The sequence below is a fragment of the Patiria miniata genome, unplaced genomic scaffold (genome assembly GCF_015706575.1).
Source record: "Patiria miniata isolate m_02_andy unplaced genomic scaffold, ASM1570657v1 HiC_scaffold_3, whole genome shotgun sequence".
Taxonomy (NCBI): domain Eukaryota; kingdom Metazoa; phylum Echinodermata; class Asteroidea; order Valvatida; family Asterinidae; genus Patiria; species Patiria miniata.
The window spans coordinates 45,104,267-45,128,485 of record NW_024037069.1 but is presented as its reverse complement, the minus strand read 5'-3'; the positions used below and the strand labels follow the sequence as shown (position 1 = coordinate 45,128,485).

The 24,219-nt window shown below is 40.2% G+C and overlaps 2 protein-coding genes across 2 annotated transcripts in view; one reads left to right on the top strand and one right to left on the bottom strand.

Annotated features, from left to right (window-relative positions):
• Positions 1-715, top strand: part of LOC119736857 (putative cyclin-dependent serine/threonine-protein kinase DDB_G0272797/DDB_G0274007) — a 779-nt gene extending 64 nt beyond the window's left edge. The window contains exon 2 of the mRNA XM_038210866.1: positions 215-715. Within this exon, the coding sequence (XP_038066794.1) occupies positions 215-715 (501 nt within the window). The remainder of the gene's footprint in view (positions 1-214) is intronic.
• A 12,438-nt stretch (positions 716-13,153) lies between these two features.
• Positions 13,154-13,766, bottom strand: LOC119737052. Its single transcript, XM_038211125.1, has one exon. The coding sequence runs from the start codon at positions 13,736-13,738 to the stop codon at positions 13,154-13,156; it is 585 nt and encodes a 194-aa protein (XP_038067053.1). The 5' UTR covers positions 13,739-13,766.
• Between the last annotated feature and the right edge of the window lie 10,453 nt (positions 13,767-24,219).

The following is a 24,219-nucleotide window of genomic DNA, read 5'->3' as shown; positions in this document are numbered from 1 at the left end:
GTTATGCTCCCCAGGGGTCAAAGGTTATGACCTCTCAAAGTTTTTTTCCTATACTTTGTGCAGTAACCTTTGACCCCGTGACCTTTGACCCCTAGGGAGCATAACCTTGTGACCCCACCAACAGTTGCGGGGGGTCATGACCTTTGACCTCAGGGGTCACCGACCTTATACTCCGAGGTCGGCCTTACAGAAGATCCCTTAACTCTAACCCCAGAAACCCCAGAAACCCCAGAAACCCCAGAAACCCCAGAAACCCCAGAAACCTCAGAAACCCCAGAAACCCCAGAAACAACAGAAACAACAGAAACCCCAGAAACAACAGAAACAACAGAAACAACAGAAACAACAGAAACAACAGAAACAACAGAAACAACAGAAACAACAGAAACAACAGAAACAACCCCAGAAACAACCCCAGAAACAACCCCAGAAACAACAGAAACAACCCCAGAAACAACAGAAACAACAGAAACAACAGAAACAACAGAAACAACAGAAACAACAGAAACAACAGAAACAACCCCAGAAACAACCCCAGAAACAACCCCAGAAACAACCCCAGAAACAACCCCAGAAACAACCCCAGAAACAACCCCAGAAACAACCCCAGAAACAACCCCAGAAACAACCAACCCCAGAAGTGTTACTTGGCTTCCTTGCGTTATGCCCCCTCCTCGTTCGCCCCACCCACCCACCCCATGTCAAGTTCATATAAATGCCCCTTTTTCTCCTGTTCCTAAAGCACTATATGCCTTTTTTTACAATCAACACTAGCTTTGATTCTACAACTGCGCATGCTCGGTGACATTGTTGATATTCATTACATATATATTACAATTTAAACTCCTATTTGGATCGGCAAGTCCTTAACAATTCTTACCCTTCTGAGGCTTACAACTAGACAACATTTGTCTGATTAATTCTGCGCAATATTGCACTATTTATTGAACGACAGTTTGAAATGTACACTAGCTTGTCATCTTCCGTCATAATAAAATCAGTTGTTGCATTACAGACTGAATATTCTTTATTAACTGACAAACATCTTCCTCTGATAACTCTTGAACGAAATCAACAAACACGTACTTTCCATTTCCAAACACAATAATGAGCATTTGCGTAACCATTACATCAGCAGAGTATCATCCAGACACCCTCTTTGTTTGGCCAAAAACAGTGACAACGTGTACGAAATTATAAAATTGAGGACAAATATTACCGAAAAAAGTGGCACTTTTGCATACCTGCGACGTTAGTGTGAACCACAACTTGCACGTATACAAAAGTGCAACTGTTTTCGGTATCATTTGTCATAAATCACTTTATCACTGTTTTTGGGCATAAGAAAGAGTATGGATGGATTGCTAAGGAATTTCTGTACTAATTAGTTGCTTAGTTGAGCGAGTGGTGTTCATTAAAGGGAATATACATCATTTGCTTTTGCTGTAATTTTCAGAAATGGATGGAATTGGGGGGTTGGAAATATATAGCAAATATAGTTACACTGACTTTTTTGAGTTTTTGGGTTCGAAAATGCTCTAAAAACCAAGAAAAACAATCATTTTCCTGTAGTCTCGTTCCCCTGACTCCATTTAAGAAGAAACAGAGCAGTTTACATACATTGGGGAACCAGTCTAGCTGGCTTGTACCCGTTCATAGGTGTGTAATCGATTGCAAACAAGTGCGATGGTCAACTGGGGCCAGTATTTGAAGAAAAAAAACAGTTTTTTCCAACGCTGGTCGGCCGATCAGCGTTGGAAATTTATACAAAAATACCACTTTTCTTGAAAATGACAGTATACCAGGTGCCATGATTTTACAGAATGCTTTACACTGTCATTCAAGAGTCCAGCAAGGTATTTCAAAATGATTTGGTAGTTTTATTTTTTGATGTTTGCAAATGTTGTATTTTCCCTTTAGTATTGGGGTGAAAGGAAAAATACAACATACGCAAACATCACAAAACAAAATGATCAAATTATCACGAAATACCTTACTGGATTGTTAGGGAATGACAGTCTAAAGCATTCTGCAAAGTCGTCGCTCCTGGTGTGCTAACATTTTCAAAAAAAAATGTTTTTCCAATGCTTGTTAGCCGACCAGCGTTGGAGAAAACTGACATTTTTTTAAACTGCACGTAATTTTTTCATAATTAGTTATTCCGCATTTTCTTTGCAATTGATTACACACCTGTGGAGGGGTACAAGCCTGCTAGACTGTTTCTCTGACCTTACAATTCCCCAAAGTCTATAAATTGCTCCGTTTTATCTTAAGTGGCGTCAGGGAACCAGACTACAAGAACATGATTGGTCTTCTTGGTTTTTACAGCATCTACAAGCCTAAAACGTGAAACAAGTCATTTTAACAATATTTGCTATATTACTGATCCTCCAAAATCATTTATTTCTGAAAATTGTAGCAAAATTAAGCAAATGATGTACATTCCCTTTAACCCTAAAGGACCGGGCTATTTTAACCAGCTCTCAGCCGCCCCCCCCCCCCCCAAGATCTCGGCCATCTAGCGACGAAAAATTATGAAACTCGGTATATGCATAGAACAACCTATCATAAACATACCCAAGAGATTTCATGACTGTAGATCAAAGGAGTTGAGAATTATGGCTAATCAATTCGGGCGATTCACAATGCAGTGCGCCACCAAGAGTTTGCCACGGAGTGTTCATTTTTCCCCGTGCATTGTGGGAGATGGTCGACAAATTCGCAGCGCGGGACATTTAAAATTTTTAGTTTTTCAGGCCAGAAAGTTCGTAAGCGTATGATTCGAGTATCTGTTTGCCCTTTTCTTTTCGTTTTATCAATATGGAGTTTTTTTGGTAAGGCGGCAGAACGCTTTGCCCCAATCTATAACAAATTAGCTCAGGTTTTCTACTGAGACTCATTCAAATGGGTCATGTTTTGTCGACCGTAAACTTGAGAAACGAACTCTCCGTGGCAAACTGTTGGTGGCGTACTGCATTGTGAATCGCCCGAATTATTCATATAATGGTAATTCTGTGTGTGGGGAAAATTCAGTTTTCACGGCGCGTAGCGCCGGAAAAATTTTCATAACAGCTCGGGTCGCGAACAAAAAAAGTATTGGAAGGTGGGGACTTTCTTTTTTGGTTGAGTGTATGAAGTTACATTTACAGTTCTGTTGCAGAGACTAAATAAATTATCAGGGAAGATTAGGCTTGGAAGAGTGACTGTCCTCTTAACGAAATCCTAACAAAGTACTATATTTCAGCCAAAATATTACCCATTGGGAAATTTTTAAAAAGTTAAAGCAGTTCCGCTAAAAACAATTAATGGAACAACACAGAATCAGTTTATTTGATTTTCGGCACTCTTACCAAACAAACCAAATTCTCAACGCTTTAAGGGTGTCACAGTCGAGAAAATAAATCCTTTCTAGACTTCAAAACATCTAAGGTTATTTGTAGCCATGGTCAGTGAATGGTAGGAATTTGGATTGTGATGCTCTAGTGAGTGCTTTGTGTTTAGGATCCATATAAATACGCTCCATTTTTAGAACCAGTCATCCGCTTGACAACAGTAACAGCAGCGCCGGTTGCCTTTAGTTCACAGCTATTGCAGTGCCACCCTCGTCGAGTTGAATACAACTTACTTTGCTAAGGGGCGAACCTGTTGTACAGACCGTTAGTTCCTTCTTGTAATTTGGGACTCTTTCGTTTGTCATTAACTCAGTGTCATTAAAGAAAGTTAACATTTTGTGATTATGACTGGAAATTGTTTTTCTTCTTTTTTCGAGCTCAATGGTTATGACCTTAATTGGGCATGTCAGGGTCCGCAGTGACGATTAGATGGTGGTAACGCAGTCTAGTTTTTATTGGCGCAATGTTTTTGGTTTGCCACGGTTCCGACAATTTGTTACAATCTTTTTATGTTATAATATCATGATCGAATATTGGAATGTGTTTTTTCAATATTGTCTCCAATTAAAAGTGATTTTTATTCGAATTGGAATTTTCGCGATTAATACACTATTTTGCACACCTCCTGGATTGTCCTAGATCATTTGCAACGACACCAGAGGTGATTCTGCATTCCTTCGGAAGCTTCAAACCAGCACGGGCTTCAGCTTGGTTTCCAGCGCTGCATGCACATTTGGGGACGCCAAGTCAAATGAAGCAAATTCTGAAAGTGAGTATTTTTTTGGATAGCGTTTAAGTCTTACCTTCTCGTATATACAAAATTGATGAAAATCGCTCAAAAAATGTAACTTCTCATGTACATCATCTAAAATTTTGGTTTAACTCCATTGGAAAACAACAGAGTTATTATTGATCTAAAGAAGGACCTTTTTACACTTAGTGCCCCCTCTGTTGGAAGAAATTGATGACAGCAAAAAATACGGAGTGTGCTTACACGCTGTAGTTTTTACTGTGGAATTTATTTTGTCTTACGGTTCCCGTCATTTTTTTCAAAACCGTTTTGTTATATCATGAATAATTATTGGACGAAATTTCAATTCAATTCAACGCATTTTCCTTAAGATATCGGCACCATCAACAAAGAGTGGTTGTTTTTTTCGTTCAAGATTTCCGTTGATTTTGTTTAATCGTCACATTGCGACTAAATATTTAACAAAATTTTATTCAGAAGTGATTCCAATTCAGAAAGATTTTTTTCACGATAAAAATACTGCTTTCTTTCAATCATATTGAATAATGTTTTCCCAAGGTTCTCTTCAATTTTCAATCATGTTGCGTCAAATATCACAGCCAATAATGCGACGCAATTTTAAACATATGCGATGTGTTATTCTGCAGTATTATCTCCAGAAAGAGTGTCGTATTTTTGTCAAATGGGCACATCGTGACCCACAATGGGTCGTATGTATAAAAACTAGTAAATGCTAGGAAGTTTAAGCAAAAAGTAAAAGCATTTGCTTTTGAGTACAAGCATTAAGGAAAAGCAAACGCTTAATTTCGTATGAATAAAAGTTTTCCTTTACTGTTCAGCATTTACTAGACAACAGGTAGCAAATGCTTCTTACTGTTGGATTGTTTTCATGGACGAATGATTGCCAACAAAAGGTTTTCTTATGTGTGTACGAACTGCCGCACATATACAGGGTTTACACGTAGTGTAATAGTCCAAATCAAGGTGATGCATACAGTACATGTAGTAGTACATACATTTTGATCCTCAAATCCAGCAAAAATGATGACACTTTTCGGCAGTTGCAGAATACAAAAAGTATACTTTTCATCATTCATGAAAATTGTAAAGGTCCACAGTGTCCTATAGACGTCACAATTGCATAAAAATCACAGACGTGTTAAAGTGGGTGAAATCATACCAACATTCGATACACACAGAGTTTTGTTTATTGAAATATTAAAAAAATAATAGTTTGCAAAGATTGGTGACCTAATAAACTAAACAAATGATTTCATTTTGTTCAGTCCCCAGGGTGCCGTTGGATAAAATGTATCCTTAATCATTGTGCCGCACTGAATTTTACGCTTACACTTCTTATATCGTGAACAAAATGCGAAATTATCGTTTCTAATTCTAGTAATAAAATACATAATAAAAAAGTATTTAAATTGCGCATAAATGTTAGTCAAAATACAGTGTATGGTATTATATGTAGTTTATAGGTTTTCTCGGTCAATTTCGGCAAATGAGCAGCCAATTTAACCACTACGCTATTCTATTTCGCGCGAAATCAAATGCTACTGAAAAGGGTCATTCGATTTCGTTTTATGACCAGTCAAATGTACTGTTGCGTCATTCGATTTAACAAAATAATCATGCAATTTAACAATTCAACAAAGCAGCATTCAAATTCGCAGGAGCTTTTTGAGGCGTGTGTTTAGTCATTCAAATTCATTTTTGGGCAGTCATTTCTGGAATTTGTGCAATCTAAAAAACGCTTTGTTAAATTTTTGTTTCGTTAAGAATGTTGAAGGCATAAATACGGTTCACTTTTTGGCACTTGAGTCACTTTGCCGATGTACTTCGAAGACGAGCTTTCGCTACAGTTTTACACGCATATTTCTAGAAATGGCAGCTCGTGGTCGCTACGCTTGAGTGGCCCAGGTAGATCGAGAAAGGTTGATTGAGGCCTTCGAGGGAAACGAGCAAGACTACCTTGAGCTTGCGGTCAATTTGAACATCAACAAGTCCACAGCCAGATCAATTGTTGCAACATATTTGAGGACTGGAAGGCGAGAGACGCTGGCAAGAGGAGGAGCAACCCACAGCAAGATGGATGATGACATGCGAAACCATCTGCAAGGCATCCTTGACGCTAATCCCGTCTTGACACTTCAACAAATGAAGGCTAGTTTGAGTGAGCATCTGGCAGAGAAGCCCCAGGTTTCTAATGCCACCATAGCCAGGGCCTTGGATGGGATGATGATTACACTGAAACTAGTGGAGGACGTCCCTGATGCAAGAAATTCTCTTGAAGTTCTTGATCAACGCGTCCAGTATGGTGAGTGGTTCCTGCAGCATGGTGTTCTGGCGCATCTAGTCTTCATTGACGAGACAGGTTATAACGTCTGGACTCGACGCTCCCAGGGTAGAGCTCCACGAGGGATCGCTGCAAGACGAGTCGTCGACAGACAACGAGGGAGAAATTGCAATGTCACCTTCGCTGTTTCTAGTGAAGTAGGCTTGGTGCACCACCGAATCGCATTCGAAACTGTGACGCGAGAGAGATTCGAGGAGTTTCTTGCGGACACAATTCAAGAGTGTGATGCAGTTTTCCCAAACGACGAACCCATTTACCTCATATACGACAATGCGAGGCCTCACGTGCGAGCCCAACTCCCTGAAGGTGCCAACCCAATGATCCAGCTGAAGCGCCTCCCTCCCTACTCCCCATTCCTGAACAGCACGGAGATGGCACACTCTGCATTCAAGGCTGCAGTTCAACGCATCCTTGGGTTACCTGAGTGGCAACAACGTGTCGGAGACAGACAGGCCGCCCAGCAAGCAGGAATGAACATGCAGCAGTGGAGGTGTGATCTCCTTCAACAAGCAGCCATCCAGAGCGTTGATGCCATCACCCAAGTGAAGTGCATGCAGTGGTACAACCATACCCAAACATATATGCCAAGATGTCTGGCACGCCAACAGATTGATGGTTGAGGAAGAAACAACATAAACAATAAAAAACCAGGAAAAACATAAAGAAACACCCCATTCAAACACAATACAAAATTAGGTCTTGGTCATTTAACCAATAAAGATCCCCCCCCCAAAAAAAAAAAAAGAATGAAGAACAAAACAAAGAAGAAAAAAAACCTCATTGGCCCCATGTAACAAGTAAATACTTTAACTTCCAGCAAATGCTTTCCAGTAAAAGCATTTGCTTCATTTTTATTCATACAAATGCAAGTAAATGCATAGAAATAGGTATAAAAGCAAATGCTATAGGTTTTTATACATACAACCCATTACACCGATCCTCCTAAACTTAAGGTCAAACCTACAAATAAAAGCACAAATTTGCAAACGCTTTAAGGGTGTCACAGTCGAGAAAATGAACCCTTTCCAGACCTCAAAACGTCTAAGGTCAGTTTTATCCATGGTCAGTGAATGGTTGGAATTGTGACTTTGACGCTGGAGTGGGTGCTTTGTGTCAGGATCCGTACGTGCCGGAGGATAAAAATGCGCTCCATTTTTTGAATCAGTCACCCGCTTGACAACAGCAACAACAACTAGGGGAACAAAAGAAGGAAAGGGGCAGGTCCTCATGAGTATAGTCAAACACCCATACTGAAATTTGAATCCTTGTGGAGACATTTCTTTGTTCTCGTGTATATAGTAAAGTTTTCAATGCTCTTATTTTAACCAGAATTAATTTCCGCGGCTGAAAGTCGGACTAAATATCCCTTTTCTAAAACTCTTAATTATAACAATAATAATACTGAACATTTATATAGCGCTCTAACTGTCATAGAAAGTACCACAGCGCTTTACACAAAAATGGACGAAAAACCAGAAAACAGAACAAGAAATAAACCACATGCAAGATACATGAGTAAGCAATAACATATCAATTAAACAGATCAATTAAACAGATGGGTTTTCAGGGATTTTTTGAATGTTGCTAGTGAGCTAGAGTGGCGGATGCTGTAGGGTAAATTGTTCCAGAGTTTTGGGGCAGCAGCGTGGAAGCTTTTCTCTCCAGTGGAAGTGCGAGTTTTTGGTACATGGAGTAATCTGGTGTCAGTAGATGATCGGAGGCTTCTGGTCGGCTTGTAAAGCTGAATGAGTTCGGTTAAGTATGAAGGTGCAGAGTCAGTGTTAAGACATTGGTAAACGAGGGTCAGAAGTTTGAAGTTGATTCGGTTGGGGATTGTCAGCCAGTGAAGATCGTGGAGGATAGGAGTGACGTTGTCATATTTTCCAGCCTGATAAATCAGTTTAGCAGCACGATTTTGGAGCCGTTGAAGGCGTTTGCAGTCAGCAGATGTTATACCGAACAGGAGTGAGTTTGCATAGTCCAGTCGAGATGTTACGAGGGCTCTAATGGCAGCATGACAAGACGGTTTGTCAATGTACATTCTGATCCGTGATAGGATGCGCAGATTCATGTTTACAGATTGACAAATGGCACTGACCTGGTTGGACATCTGCATGGTTGGGTCGAATACCACTCCAAAATTTCTGATCTTTGAGGAAGCCTGGATGGTATCAGCGCCTACTTGGAGGGAAAGATCCGATAACGAATTGAGAATTCTGGTGTTGGCACAGACAAAGAATTCAGTTTTGGATTCGTTTAGTTGAAGCATGTTACTTATCATCCAGTGCTTTATGTCCATGATGCATTGTGATAATGTAGACAGAGCTTGGTTGATTTCACTTGGATTGTTGGGATTGAATTGGATGTACAGTTGCGTGTCGTCAGCATAGAAGTGGTAACGGACACGCTGAAAACGCTGGATAACGGTAGCGAGAGGATGAGTAAATAGGGAAAACAGCTGAGGTCCGACAACAGAGCCTTGTGGTAGTCCAAACTCCAGTAGTTGTGGGTCAGATAGCTCACTAGCAACCTTTACTCTGTTAGTGCGACCAACAAGGTAAGAATGGAACCACTGTTGAGCATGACCTGTACTCCCAAATACATTGGACTATCTATCTAAGAGAGTAGCATAATCGATAGTATCGAAAGCCGCCGACAGATCCAGCAACACCACGAAGACGGCCTGTCGATCATCAAGGGCACGCAGTATGTCGCTCTTGATTCTCACCAATGCCGTCTCCGTGCTGTGGCCAGACCTGTATGCGGACTGAAACTTCTGATCCCTCAAATTTGTACACAGATGAGTATTAATACGACTAAGGGCAACTTTTTTAATTAGTTTAGATAGAAAAGCCACATTAGAAACGCGTCTATAGTTCTTAAGGTTATTCACATCCAGCCTAGGCTTCTTCAGAATTGGCGTAACAATGGCTTCTGGAGGATTGATGGGAAAGAACCTGTGGACAGTGAACTATTCACAATGGAAACCAGTGCAGGGAGGAGGGTGTCGGTGTTCTCTTTCACCATCCATGTGGGGAGAAGGTCCAGTCCACATGACTTGTTAGGTGATTTGTTAACAAGTCTAAGGACCTCATCATCATCAGCTAGGGTGAAGTCGGAGAGTTCAGGTACGTGTGCCGGACAATCAACATGGACCTCATCTTCAGTTTCAGAGCAGAGGCGGCGGAAGCGGGGGGGGGGGGGGGGGGGGGGGGGGGGGGGGGGCATTTGCCCCCCCCCCAATTTCCCAAGTGCCCCTTTTCGCGGCCATAAATGTGCCCCCTCGAACAGTAAAGTGCCCCCTCAAGAAACAACAAAAATGCCCTTAAAGTATCTTACTATTTCTTAGAAGTAACCATATCCCAATAATGGTATAGATATTTTGTATATAAACGAGGAAAATGAAAACCAAGTCCCAAAACGCATAAAATACGGCCTGAAAATGGGCACATAATGCATATTTAGCATATAATCATTGGTTTTAAAGAGCGCCCCCTATGTTGGAAGATATGGTACCAGCCCCCCCCCCCCCCCCCCTTCCTATTTGATTTTACGGAGGCCAAGTGTCCGGTGAAAAAAAGTGTCGACATTTCAGCACGGGTTTGCAAGTGCCCCTTTTTGGTGATGCCCCCCAGTTTCAAACCCGTTCCGCCGCCGCTGTTTCAGAGGTTTGGGTGAGCAGACACTCAATGTTAGATCTTATTTTCACAATTTTGTCCTTGAAGAAAGTGGAGAACCGGTTGCTCAGCGACTTCAAGGATCGGCCAGATGGAAGAGAAGAAGCCCCTTTGTTTAACAATGAGTTGATTGTTTTAAACGCAGTTTTTGTGTTGGCGGATGAAAGCTGGGCCTTGAGGTATGTTGATTTTTCACGACGAATGAGCTTAGTTGATTCATGGATCTGATCCATGTATTTTTGTCGGTCATCAGGATGTTTAGTTTTGTGCCATCTTCTTTCAAGTTTTCTACGGTTGCGTCTGGCGAGGTGGATTTCCTTCGTGTACCATGGTTGGTGGGATTTGAACCTTCGTTTGAACTCTTCCATTTGCGACGGATCAACCCACCTTGGAAATTCCTAGTTTTTGAGTAAAATCCATATATCTATTCCGTGAAAACCTTGTGGAGACGTATTCATCTATAGAAATTGCCCTGTGGAGACGTATACAATCTTTTGTTCCCTATTGTGTGCATGTCTCCAGAGGGCACGGTGTATCAGATCACGACCTTTGTGTGTGTGGGGGGGGGGGGATCTGGACACCACCGATCTGGCCGGGCGCCCTTAAAAGTGGACACTATGAGACAATAGGCGGCGTTCTCCATGGCGGCCCAATATATAATTAAAAAAAAGGTCACTAGTGAAAATGGGCCGTTTGTGAAAAAGGACTAGACAAATTCATGTTTGGGGAACGACTGGGGCCCGATAATTGTTTTTGTGAGGCGACACTCATAAAACGTCTTTGAAGTAAAAAAAACTATGAGGACATTATCTTTTTTATTGAATTGACATAAAACAAATTGACACAATTGATTTGGTTCGTCCAATTCTACATATCACACATTGATAAATATTTAAATGTCCACTGATCACATTTTCGTAAAATGTTTAAGACAGACTATACTACTTTCCGGTTTTCAACTATTAAGTAAATAGCATTGTGATTGTGGATCTATACCTTCGCCAACTAGAAATTAGATCAACGTACCAAATCAGTTTTGGTGCAATATAATGGTGGAGGGTACCAGGTATGTGCTACTCCTATTTAAGGTGTGGGGGTACACCCCTAAACCCTCCGCAGATCTGCAACTGCCATAACTCCCAACAACATTCGTGACCAAACGAACCTAAAATAAGGGTAAAGTTCCAAGGGATCATCTCCACCAATTGAAATGTAAGGTGTTGACTGTTTATGTTTTGTTCTTGGTCAAAAACACTTGTTTTATCAAAAAAGCAAATTCAAAAGGAAACCAATTCATGATAAAATGAAATATCTGACGCGTTTGGTCTGGCAAATCATCAAACATTTCTCCAACTAACAAAAAAACCTCATGCGTATAAGGCGGAGTTAGAGGGCAATGGTTTTGTATTGCATGGATACGCATGTGTAGATCTTTCGTGCATTCATGGTACATGTAGAAATAACAAACAGCCTCAGAGACAACCGCAACTCATCGGGTCTGATATTACAGTGGAACTACCTTCAACTTCACCCATCATCTGCAGCGTGTACACAAATCCCGGTAAGCTTGAGGAACTTCCTAAACGGGACAGATCCAGTTGCAGGGACATTCCCCCCCCCCCAAAAAAAAACCCAACTGTTGAACCATCACGAAGTTCTGAGCGAGATAGTGCAAGAGTCCAATTAAAACGCTACTTGGAGAGTGAGGTACACAACTCTGACGGCGTACTCCAATTTTGGGCGGTAAATTCAACAAAGTACCCATCTCTGTATACACTTGGCTACAAAGTCCTAGCTGTATAATTGCATCAATTGCACCAGTGGAGCGCATTTTCAGTCTTTTTTCGGTATAATAATGTGTCCCCATCGTGCCAGCTTATCTTCCCGCATGTTGGAAATGCTTATGTTTCTAACATGTAATGAGTATGTTTTAGTTTAAATCTTAATTAAGCCAGAACATAAATGATTATTCTTGAATTAAGTTTTTATTGTTGATCTTGTTAATTTGTAGTTTTGTACAACGCTTTGATCTGTTTTAAAAGCGCTCTATAAATGCTCTATTTATTATTGTTATTATTATTTATTAATCGAATGAAATTCGGACTTTATTTCCCTTATAAAAAAAATCCTCCAAAGCCGCAAATTAAAAAAGAAAACAATAATAGGAAAAACGTGGTTTCGAACTCAAACCCTCCTATCTCAAAACCATGGCTTTATCCAGCTGAGCCATCGGAGAGCTCGACAGCAAACCGTAATTCATGGCATTGCTGTATAGGTGTAGGTAGTGAGCTCAAAAGTGTAGATAGTAAGCTTTAAAAAAAATGTGTAATTACCTTATTCAATAGTCGGCATGTGTTCAAAGTCATCTTTTAGCAAATACCAGGGCTTTCAGGTGAAGTTCTGAAAAACACTATTTATTGAAAAGTGGGTACCAGAGAGCACTGGCAGCCTAAAATCGCTATACCGAACGACCAGTATTACGAACAATGTCTATGGATCTCGCGATGTTCGTTATAGCGGCGTTCCACTATCGTAGAGGGCGCTCAACCAGCATCCATACGATGCTGTTTGGGGGAAAAATCGCTGCAGGGACACCGTCAAGAACTCCATTCTCGAAAATAATAGACCTGAATAACTCAAACGTATATAGAGGTGTCAGTCATGGCTTGCTATTCCGGCATTTAGATTAAACCAATATCCATCTTATGCTAGCAACGTCCAAATTGCTGTGGAGGTGCGCGCTAGAATACTCCAAGATCGATGTTTTGCATTAAGAAAGCTGTCTCGAGTTGCTATCAAAACATTCCCGTTTCACCGACGTGAATCGTGTGCCCGCTCTTTCGCGTTGATGGGGGACTGAAATCCGTCATTTGTAGCTCCTCTCCATCAAAACAATCTTCGACAAATAGACCGAACGGATAGATCCCCCCCCCCCCCCCCAGGTGAAATTTAAGAACATGCGATTTTTCCCCTATAAGTCCCGGGTTGTTTCCGCATCCGTGGTGCAGAATGTTATTTCAACTGTCCGTTGATCGGTGGTTTCTATGATGGAGGCGGTACGGGGTGTAAGCTGGCGGTGCTGACCGGCAGATTCCCGGTGTAAGGAAGCCGCTCGTCCAGCTGAAGAACCCGGGGAAGGATGTGACCTCAACCGGACGAAGGCAAAGGCGGACAGTGCTCCCACAACCACACCGGCCACGATGACAGCCATACCCGAGCCGAAGACGTGAGCACTGCTTAAGATTGCACCCGTGGTGAGAAGGATGACCCCAACAAGAACAAGAGGAGGGCTCAAGATTAACAATGTCACCACAATGGTGCCAATACAGCCATACCCATCGTCATAGTCCACATCAGAACGCCTACTGCACCTACGGCTACTCTGGTACTGTCCTGAGGCTTCGGAGGATAACCGTATTCGGACCTCTGAGCCATCACCGTACGGGTCTCCCTCACAGGTGCTGGCTGACCGGCCGCCCCGTTGGCTCGAGGCAGTGCCGTTCTCGGCTCGCTTAGAGAGAAATCCCGGCACGAGTTGCTTGAGGTTGAACGGCATCTTGGAGTCACTGCTCTAGAAGACTCTACTTGATCTTCCTGAATGAAGGGATGAGAACAAAATTAGATTGAGAACGTTCGAAATTCGATGGGAAAGGGGACTTAGTACTAGGTGACAAGGACAAAAATAGAGCTAACGGAAATAACAAGGCCGATCATACAGTGAAAGTGGTGTTAAGAATTAAATTTATATCATCTTTTAGCTTCTATTTTGAAATATCAAGAGTAAAGTTTGTTGGAAATACTACATTGTTTTAGTGAAGTTCTGCATGTAGCCCTTTCAAAATCTAGGCTACAAAAGCCCATAGGCTTTTTTTAGTACAAGAATCATTCATATAAATTATGTACTTTGCAAGTTACCGAATTTTAAACACAACTACCGTTTTAAAATTATGTCCACGGATTACAAGAAGGTAAGCGTTCTTACTTTAAATAAACTTGCTTGCTTGAGTAATTTTTGCCCAGGTTCAATTAATAATTATATATTATTAATTCGTGCATAACATCGTTGAAAAAACAGAAGTGAAAAATGTTATTTTGAGCAGGCTTCACAATATCATTTGAACAGCATGGACATACAATTTTCAACAAAAACATAAATAAAACCTACTTCAACCGAACTATAACATGTTAATTTAAAAGAAAACTTTTAAATACACATTTTTAATGTCTGTCCATAGCTCTACGGAACCCTTATCGGAATTCCTATCCAGTAACCGTACACCTCTTTTATAATTCTAGAATAATGACTTTGAAGTATTTGATTCATTCCGTATAGTTTTTTTTTTATATATTTTCTCATTTATAGATACAGTTAAATATTTATAGATCTCGTCTTTCGGTGATATTTCTTAACAAATGTCATTATTATAAAGGGCGCCAAATCAGACATCTCCAGAATAACAATTTTTAAGATGCTAGTCGTCTCGAAGAGTTTCGACCGCTGGGCATGTTGACAGGTCCGATCCAAGCTCAGCGAATCGCTTAGAAAATGGAACATGCCCGCAGAGAGAAATGTATCCTCCGTTTGTGAATGGTATGATTGAGTTGGTCTATTTACCAAGAAACTCTGACCGCTTGAATTCTTTCTTCTTGAGGAGGAGTTTGCTCCAAGACTATAATCACTTTGTTATTGATTTCTAAATCAGCTTTTCTGAATCAGAAGTGGGTGAGAGCCGGGTATCTACATTTGTATTCCCCATTCCCACTCAGCCTCTGTCCTCTTAGTCTAGAAATTAAATCTATATCTCCGTTGAAAAAAATTAACCTGCTGCAATTATATTCATGAAATACAGGGGCTGGAAATCAATGAGTGCCCGGAACAAGCTAAAACAAGTGATGTTTGCCTCAGGGGTGTGAGAGTGAGGCTTAGGACCTTTCCAGATTAGCCACTTAATCTAGGGACTACCCTGGAGAGCACACGGTGAACACTAGGACTTGTTGACGATCGAAGCTGGGTCAGCTCTGCCTCCTCTCTGGAGAAACGACTCAAGCGCAAAAGGAACAATCCTGCAAATGCACTTCTAATTCAAGCGTGCATTTTGAAAAGAAAAAAAAGCACCGCGCGCCGGCTGATTTCTTGGGGCGCGTGGGGGACACTACGCGATTGGTCACGTAGACGATTCAATGCGTACGTGCTTCCTCCCACAGGGACTTAAAAGATGATTAAAAACAGAATGAAGAACATGGTGGGTTCAGATGCTTGGACTTGCAGATTGGAAGTAGCCACGGTATGAATGGAGACCGACCTGCACTGATTCCGTCGAGAGCGAGAGTGGGTGGCACGACCATAACTGTGCCCTTTCAAATAAGACACATTTTACTGATCATATACTGGTATGTAAGTTTATGTTATGGGTATGAAGAACTTAACATTTATGTCCATCACAACAGTAACAACATTTGTAACAACTCTGTCAACTTGACCAGACGATGATATAAATATATTATTGTCTTATTGTTTTGGTAATCCAACCGACATTTACAACACTTCTTAACTTAAATGATTAGAGCACTTCTCTGTGTACACAGGTCTCCTATCTCCCCTACGGCGTACAGGGTTTCTCTCTCTCTCTCTCTCTATCGTGTAAACATATCTGTTTGCTGCCATCAAGCGTTTCAAAGGGGCTCACTGTTGCAGCCACTAATATTATCGGCTCTCTCGGACAAAAGGATACCATGACTATATCTGCTTTGCTATCATTCCTATTAAGATACTCATCGGTAACGTATTTAGTTTTCAATTTTATGTTTTAAGTCATTCAAGTTGGTGTGTACTTATACATAAGCCTTTTGAGACAATTTTCTTAGGCCTATATAATTATTTAAATTTAATAGCAAGTTTGCGCGTCCGAATAAGCTGTCTGTGAACGTATAAAAGGTTAGCAGCGTTGAAAGCCGAAACCAATTTATATTGCACATGAACTTATGTGGCTAATTCGCCATGTATGTTGCAGACATAACATGATTGGGAAACATGAGACTAGAAACTCAAGAATACCTCTTCCGCTAACACTGTGTCATCCGTTCAAGCCTTCAATAAAGTCGTCTGATTTTATTCAATTAACGGAAGCGCCAGAAATTTCTGTCGCAATACAGGCCTGTCACCTGCTCTGGCAACTTGATTGAACTGTCAATTTTCGTGAGGGAAATTGCTCCGAAGATTTCTTTGATAAATTACGGGAAATCTAGGGCTACGGGAAAAAAGTTAAAATCTAATAGTAAATTATGCAAATGTACACGCGAATAACCGTTCAGTGTCCTAGCCTTGTAATACATTTTGCATCGAGATCTTAAGATCTTTCATAAAATGTCAAAAAAATTACGAGTTTTACACGTGTCGGCGGCCTAGGGATAATAGGGTTTCATAATCGTGAATGTATCTACGTCATTGGCTATATCATTGATTTTAATGTAAGCATTCTTGCAGTTTTGCCAATGGCCATGGAGGCTGTATATTTTCGCTCCCAAAGCTCATGTTTTTCAAAAACATCGCTGGAAAATATTGCTCCGTGCACAAATTGAAGGTAAGCTATCGTGGGGATATAATAGTCGCCGCACTCTTTTTGAGAAAAATGCATGTATGGTTCCCGGGTTGAACGAGAAGGGTAATGAAATCAGGACACCTGATCATAGCGTGTTCCCCGGTGAACGGCCTGAGGATACACCGGAGTACCTCAGACGTTCGTTTTGACCCGGAACCGAGGCCGATGGTCTAGATTTGAGGGCAGAAATGATCCGTTATCGGGCCGTTGGGGGTTTGGTGGTGCCGACCGAGCGATTGTACTGCTCTTTTTGTTCAAATTCCGACGACAGTTTCATATCAATAATTTATGATATCAATAATAAATGGATCGATAGAAAGGAGATTGAGCGTGCTCCAGTTTTATCATGAATTTCGAATCGACCAAAACTCCCTCCAATTCCTAACATGTGTTCGGCTGATTAATCATGCATAATCTCATATGGTGATGCGTTTACAATGAGGTGAATCATGCGCATTGCTAATGTATTTATTGCTTTTGCCTTAACTGGTGAACAATGAAATTAAGAAAGTAAGGGTGTGCATAGGCCTATAGGGAATAAAGGGAATAAAAATAAAGTTGTATTCGCTGGGGAGAAGAGTGATGATAGATATGGAGATTGCGCATTTCAGAATGATGATACAATTTATGATTGGGTAATGGGGATTGCTGGTGGTGGTTGTTCTACCATGGAGGAATAACAACACATCCTCCATGGTTCTACTTATGAGGCCTGTAGTAATAAACATTGTCTTGGCAACAAGTCAAAAGATAAGTTTCCATTCATGTTCGAAACTAACTTTATTGTACACTCTTGTTTATTCGAATCTTAGTTCCTATATAAAATTACAGGATTTTCGATAAAATGCACTATTTAAAACCGAGGCTAGGGGAATCTTTAAGTAGGCTAATGATACATGCGTATGTGTTAGTCCCCTATAGGCCTATTTATACTTTTGCTTCATTAATTTTCCATATTCCACAATATTAACATTTGCTGCTTTTCTTTTGAAGGTTTAAAGAAGTGTAATCCTTGAAGTGGTAAATAACATTTCAAACGCTGTAAATACTAATTCATTATAGCCTACTTGTAAAGGCGCATTATGATTTATGTCACCGCGGACTTGAAGATGTAGGCGGTTGAGCTCTATAAGCGCCTGTTGTGAACAAGGCACTTTAGTACCATTTTTAATGACAATTGCTGCGTATACGACACTGAGAGTAGAAATGATAACATTGCTGGTGGCAAAGGGGATGCAGATAATGAATTCTCCCAAGATGGCCACCTCCCCACCAAATCTGACATGCGAACTGTACTTTGCACTCCCCCAAACATCCGACGTGCACGTATTACACGTGTAAACCAATCCTCCAATTTGCCCGTAGTACATGCAATTTCTCCTGTCTCCCGTTCTGGTGCACACCATCCCAGGGGACCCTTAAGATCAACATTGGGGCCTGAGGAAGAATGCAATCCAATGCATCTAAAAACAAAGAGAGAGAATCAATGATTCAGTCTTCAACCAAACACAAAAAAATGAATGAGTCGTTTGATGCTAGTACGATGACCCAACGGATACCAGAGCCTATGCAAAAACACCCATAGGGTGGACACAAGCATGGCCACCAACATCTTTCTGTGGCTGCTTCCTTTATTCACTTGCGTAGTCCTTAATATGACTATTTCATCCGGTAGTCGATTTATAACAAACATTTAAGCAGGGTTATTTTCTGTACGATGCGTATATTACTGTCCCCAAAACATTCGTACTTAACTATTTTTATTTGTTCTTAGAAACTGACGGGAAATCTAGCCATACGGAAAACACACCTAAATACATGTAGGATCCACTTGGAGTCACATTATGATAATTTCTGGTCAACTTGACTTCATTTTTATAAAAGGGTATCGGGAGCATGCAAAGTCCATAAAACTGGCTGCCTACGGTTTGCAAAATGTAATAGTTTCTACTTCATTGTGTTGAAGTCCACTCGGGCATGAGGACAAAATTATTTCCACGTTGCTGTCAAGCACTACCTCATGTCCTGCCATATTCCTCAAATTTCCCAACTGAAAGAAAACTAACAGTAAGCACACAGATGATAATTTAATCCTCTTCCAAGGCCACTGAGCGGTTGAATGCTCTTGAGGTGGTTCAGTCGATTTGATTGCATGGCTCTGTCCGTCATTTGAAATCGCGAGATCGAAATTGTCAGCGATTACGATCCCTCAACTATGCCGATATCTACCGCGTTTGCTTCGCCTTGAGACCTGGCCCAAACAGCCTTGTATGCGACAGGTAATGAAAGGATTGCAGTAATGAAATATTCAGCGTGGCGAAATCTGTCATTGCCCAAAGTCGAAATGTGCATACCTGAGTGGAGCAATATGCTACACTGAAAAGCTACTATATATAATTTGGTCTCACCCCAGTGATGTCCCTCCCGCGATTCGGCTGAATGATGAAATAAAATGATTATCTAAAGTTGCTCAATCAAGACTATAGTATAGTCTCAGCGACCGTACTTGCTTAAGAACTAAAAGTATACATGTATATATATTTCATTATTTGACGACTCACTGCATGGCCATTCTTCCCTTTCGGCTGAATGAAGATTGACGCAGGTATAGATTTATTTCACTTGTCCAGGTAACGGTAACAGTCATTCCAATTTTCCAATTTTCAGTCTTGAAAGCTGAAGTCCTCGACCTTCATAGTTTGATACTTTTACGATATCTCTGAGTCGGGGAAATTTACTATTTTAGTAGGCACCACAAGTTCTTCAGGGCATCTCATATGGACAGTCACAATACACGTGAAGTAGTCCCAATTTTTCTCGAAACTCCTTCCGAGGTCTGATTGCTAACAGTAGAGGATGCATGAATTTGTTTTCAATTCAACGCCAATCTCCACATGAGAAGAGTGTCCCGAAACTTGGACCAAGCAGAATGCTATAATTAATCGCAAATTACACTGACCAAATATGAAATATATTGGTGTAAATTCGAAATCGGAATTACCAAGGGAGCCCAACGATGTTCTAGAACCAAATTAAAGTATATTTCCATGGAATTTGAATGATACTAGTGTTAAACAAACTGGGAAATCTACACTAAAGCAAAAAATGGACCAATCTAATGGCAGGTGACTAAAATCTCCTGTGGCCGAAGCTGGAGACGGCGCCGCAGTTTCTCAAACCTCTGCGATTAATTTGTTGGGCCAAGGACATCACGTAAAGGCCGCATAAATGCTGCCCACCTAAACGCTACCGTTACACAATTCTGCGAACCAGCCGATCAATGAGCACACTTGTCCCCAGCCAAGCAGTCAATCCATGGCATTGAATATGCACTGCTTTTTCCCCGTCAATTGACATTCTGTATAATATACGTACTCGTGATTGTGCAGGGTGAGTCAAAAAAGCGGAACCCAAACCCCTTAAAATATTTTACATATTAAAACAAATATGTATAGCACCAAAAATAATAATGACTAGAAAGCCAATTTCAGAAACTACTTTTAGATGGAAAAAAATTACTGAAAATTCTCAATCCGTTCAAATAATATCATAATTTAAACCCAATGACCCTAAAACCTCTTTCGTCCAAAAAAAAAATAATGGAGTTCTGACTGTTTGGAACAACAAAGAAAATGACAGAGAATACTTGTTTCAGCAACTGTCAACAACTGTAGTACACGATATCTCTATTACCAACCTTGCTTGGGCAAACAATATGATTGATAAAATCCACTTCTTTTTTTAAAGACGAACCTTTAAAAGGACTTTGTTGAATATTTTTAACTTTTAATCTGAGGCATTATCGCTAGTGATGTTTGAAGATAATGTGACGACGATTCTTGAAATCGCATTTTTGGACGCAAAAGGGTTTTAGGTTCATTATGTTTAAATGGTGATATACTTTGAACGGATTGAGCAATTTAAGTAATTTTTTATCTATTTTTATCTAAAAGTAGTTTAGGAAATTGGCTTTCCAGTCGTTATTATTTTTTTTGCTACATATCTATTTAAATATGAAATATATTTTTTGTGGTTTGGGATCCGCTCTTTTTGACTCAACCTGTACATGTAAATATAGGATAGGAACTTGAATCCTTATTCTCATAAACCACGAGTTACACTTTTAACTGGATACCCTTCTTCAAAGCTAGACGAGGTAATCCATATCATATCAGAAGAAGAAAGAATGCTAACGGTGTAGGTCCAATCCTCTCTGTATATTTATTTTTGTATACTGTTCAATTATCTTTTTACATTGTTTTTTCTTTTGAACAGTGGTCTGGTTGAAAACGTCATTTTGATGACAGTTTGACACTCTTGTTTTTCCTTGACATCCCCTGTTAATTTAATCGTAAATTTTAATGTCAGACTGAGATGTAAAATACAAATAAATAAAGGAATTCACTAATAGGATTTTTTGTGGGCGGGGGTCAGACCAGTCAGATTTTGTTTATGTCCGATTGTTACGGACAGGCAGATTTGTTCATTTTATCGTAAATTTTAATGTCAGACTGAGATGTAAAATAAAAATAAACTAGACATATGTTTGTGGACAAACATAGGGCTGTTTCGGCATTATGTTACAGACTGATAGGTAATGCAGGTGTAGTAAAAAGAAAATGCAAATGTAGATTTATAGGCTGTAGAAAATGCAGCTTTAATGTGAGTGAGATGTCATGTCAAGACGTCATCATGACGTCAGTTGGATTTATGTATACGACATGGCGGCTTAGGTTCATACCAAGCTACAACCAAATTTGATAGTATTGTGCTGCAGACAGACCATATAATAGAATAATGGCCATTTAATGTTACGTAAAACTCCAATTGTAGCAGGTCTTCATTCAAGGTTTCTCCCCAGTTATAAATAGTAAAGAGTTTCCTTGTAGTGATTTATTTTATTCATTACCCCTCGAAGCCGGCGATGCGGGCTTAGTTCGTATTAATGTGCTCAATTATAAGTGTATATGGGTGTTTACAAAATAAAGGAAACTGAAAGCAATCTAAGATGGCATTGGCGGAAGTCAACAAAAGGCGAAATGCCAAAGATCAGTATTTAAAACCAATGCAATCACATGTGTCTAAAGCATGCACTGGAAGGGGATGTTTTGGCAGTATTACCCACCGTATTTGGAAAAAGTTTATTTTTCTCCACATCATGCCACACGCTTGTGGTCAATCTCTTTCCTTCTCATAGTAATTCTCGGCTGAAGTTCAGAACTACTCAGTAAGATATCAGTGATGTATAGAAAAAGACTTGTGGAAAATCCCACTGCAGAAAAACTGCACCTTTAAATACGTAACATAGGGCTTTTGGGCATTATGATTTGTTATTATACGTCCCTGACTATGCCCACGCATGAACATAAAATCTGTCAAAGTTAGCCGAAAATCGGCTAAAACGGTCACTGTGATGTGGACAGGATTTGACTTTGGCAACACGTGCTCTGCAGGCTGGCTGACATACGATGTATGTGCGTAACGTACGTGTATGTACATGTACATATAGACGTTCTGTGCATGTTTTAGAGCAGAGGTATTGTCACCCTGAAGTTTTAAGCGTGCGCAGGGCATGTCCGAGTTCGCTTATTGCCTCGAAGCTTTGAAATCTTTTAGACCTACCCTTAAATCGACAATTAAAGTAAAAACTAACATAAAAACTGCCATGGTTGATTTTTCAGGAAATTTCAAATGAAAAAGGGTCTTTTTATTATAACTTCCGGTCTGATGACGTCATTCGCCTAAAACTTCGCACACGTCTTAAGTGGGTCAAGGTCATTATATACACCAATATTTAGGCGATTCCGACAAACTTCGCCACAGACATCTATTCAAAATACATTTTTGCAAATGTTCAACCTGTCGCTAGAGGGCGCTCGAAGATTGCATGACGTCATTGGTAAATGATTTGAAGAATACTTTTAGCCAAGAGACTAACACCGTTTAAAGCAAGTTCATATCTATTACCATTTTTAAATAATAAGCCACTTCCGGTTTTGGCCTTTTTCGACCGGAAGCAAGGGTCACGTGATTTCACGCACACTGAATGAAATAAAGACCTCAACCTACTCTACCAATTGCCGGTAACAGAATGCTGCGGACGCGTACGGTTGATTTCTTATGCATTTTTAAATATTAAAAGTGTCACAATTTAATTGCCTATAACTACACACCGGATGACGTCATCATGACGTCATCATTACACAAAGTTGTTTGAATTAGGGTCTTTGCTTGGACAAAGATTGGTGCAAATGAATTTCTGGCAAAGAGTCAAAAATGCCCTTTGAAAATCGACAATTTTTTTAAATTTCTGTGTACAAAGTCTATGGGAAAAATTAAATATTCAAAATTCTGTAAAAATTAGTCGATGACGTCACCATGACGTCAATCTTCGGGGCACATCTTCAGATGCTGGTCTAAGTGTGTGCCGAGTATAAAGTCAATCGGATTGATTTTAGTGCCCAAAGTGCCTTCCACTGTAAAAACGTGTACAAATGCTATGGGGAATGGCTGAAAAAGAAGGGGAAAAAAGAATAAAATAAAAATCTTAACGAAAACAAAGGCTGTTTCGGCAAAAGTGCCGAAACAGCCAATAAAGGAATTCACTAATAGGAATTTTTGTGGGCGGGGGTCAGACCAGTCAGATTTTTTTTATGTCCGATTGTTACGGACAGGCAGATTTTAGGTAATGCAGCACATTGGTACTGATGCACTCACTGTTTAAAACAAGTACCAAGTGGTACAACCTTTGCACGGCGGCCGAGTAATGTGTGAAGACGGTTTTAATAGACCAGGGGCCATATTCATGAAACTTTACTAAGCCTAGTTGGTTACTAAATAGGCATGTAGTTGCTTACTAAGGCTAATTGGTAACTAATCGGCATTCATGAAACATTGCTAATGCTAGTTACATTCTAAGTTTCTTAATAAAGTTAGGGTAGATCCAGGGCAACTCTAAGTCACTAGTTGGCAACTATATCATTTTTTGGTTGTGCCAGACTTGGCTTTTTATGTGGTTCTCCCCCTCCAGTTGCCTTCTTGGACTTTCTCATGCTTGACAGGCATTCTCTTGACTCAATTTTTTTTTTTATTTGGATAATCCAATTTTAAAGGGAATATACAACATTTGCAAACATCGAATCCAATGATCTTTCAACCTGTGGAAATCTTGCACTATGTTGGCTGAGAATAGCTGCCCATGCATCTTTCTTTTTCTTGTTAGTGTTTGCATCCTTACGCTAAGCATCAATAATATCTTTTAATTCCTCATACTTGTCTGCCATAAAGAGTTCTCTTCTTAAAAATAATTTGCCTTTCTTACCCTTTTTGCTTTATATGCAATTGCTAGAGAATTTGATGTTGATTCGCTTACTTGCAGCACACTATACCACATATAGGCATTGGTCTCTTTTTTCTTTTCTTTTCTGCTAATCCACTC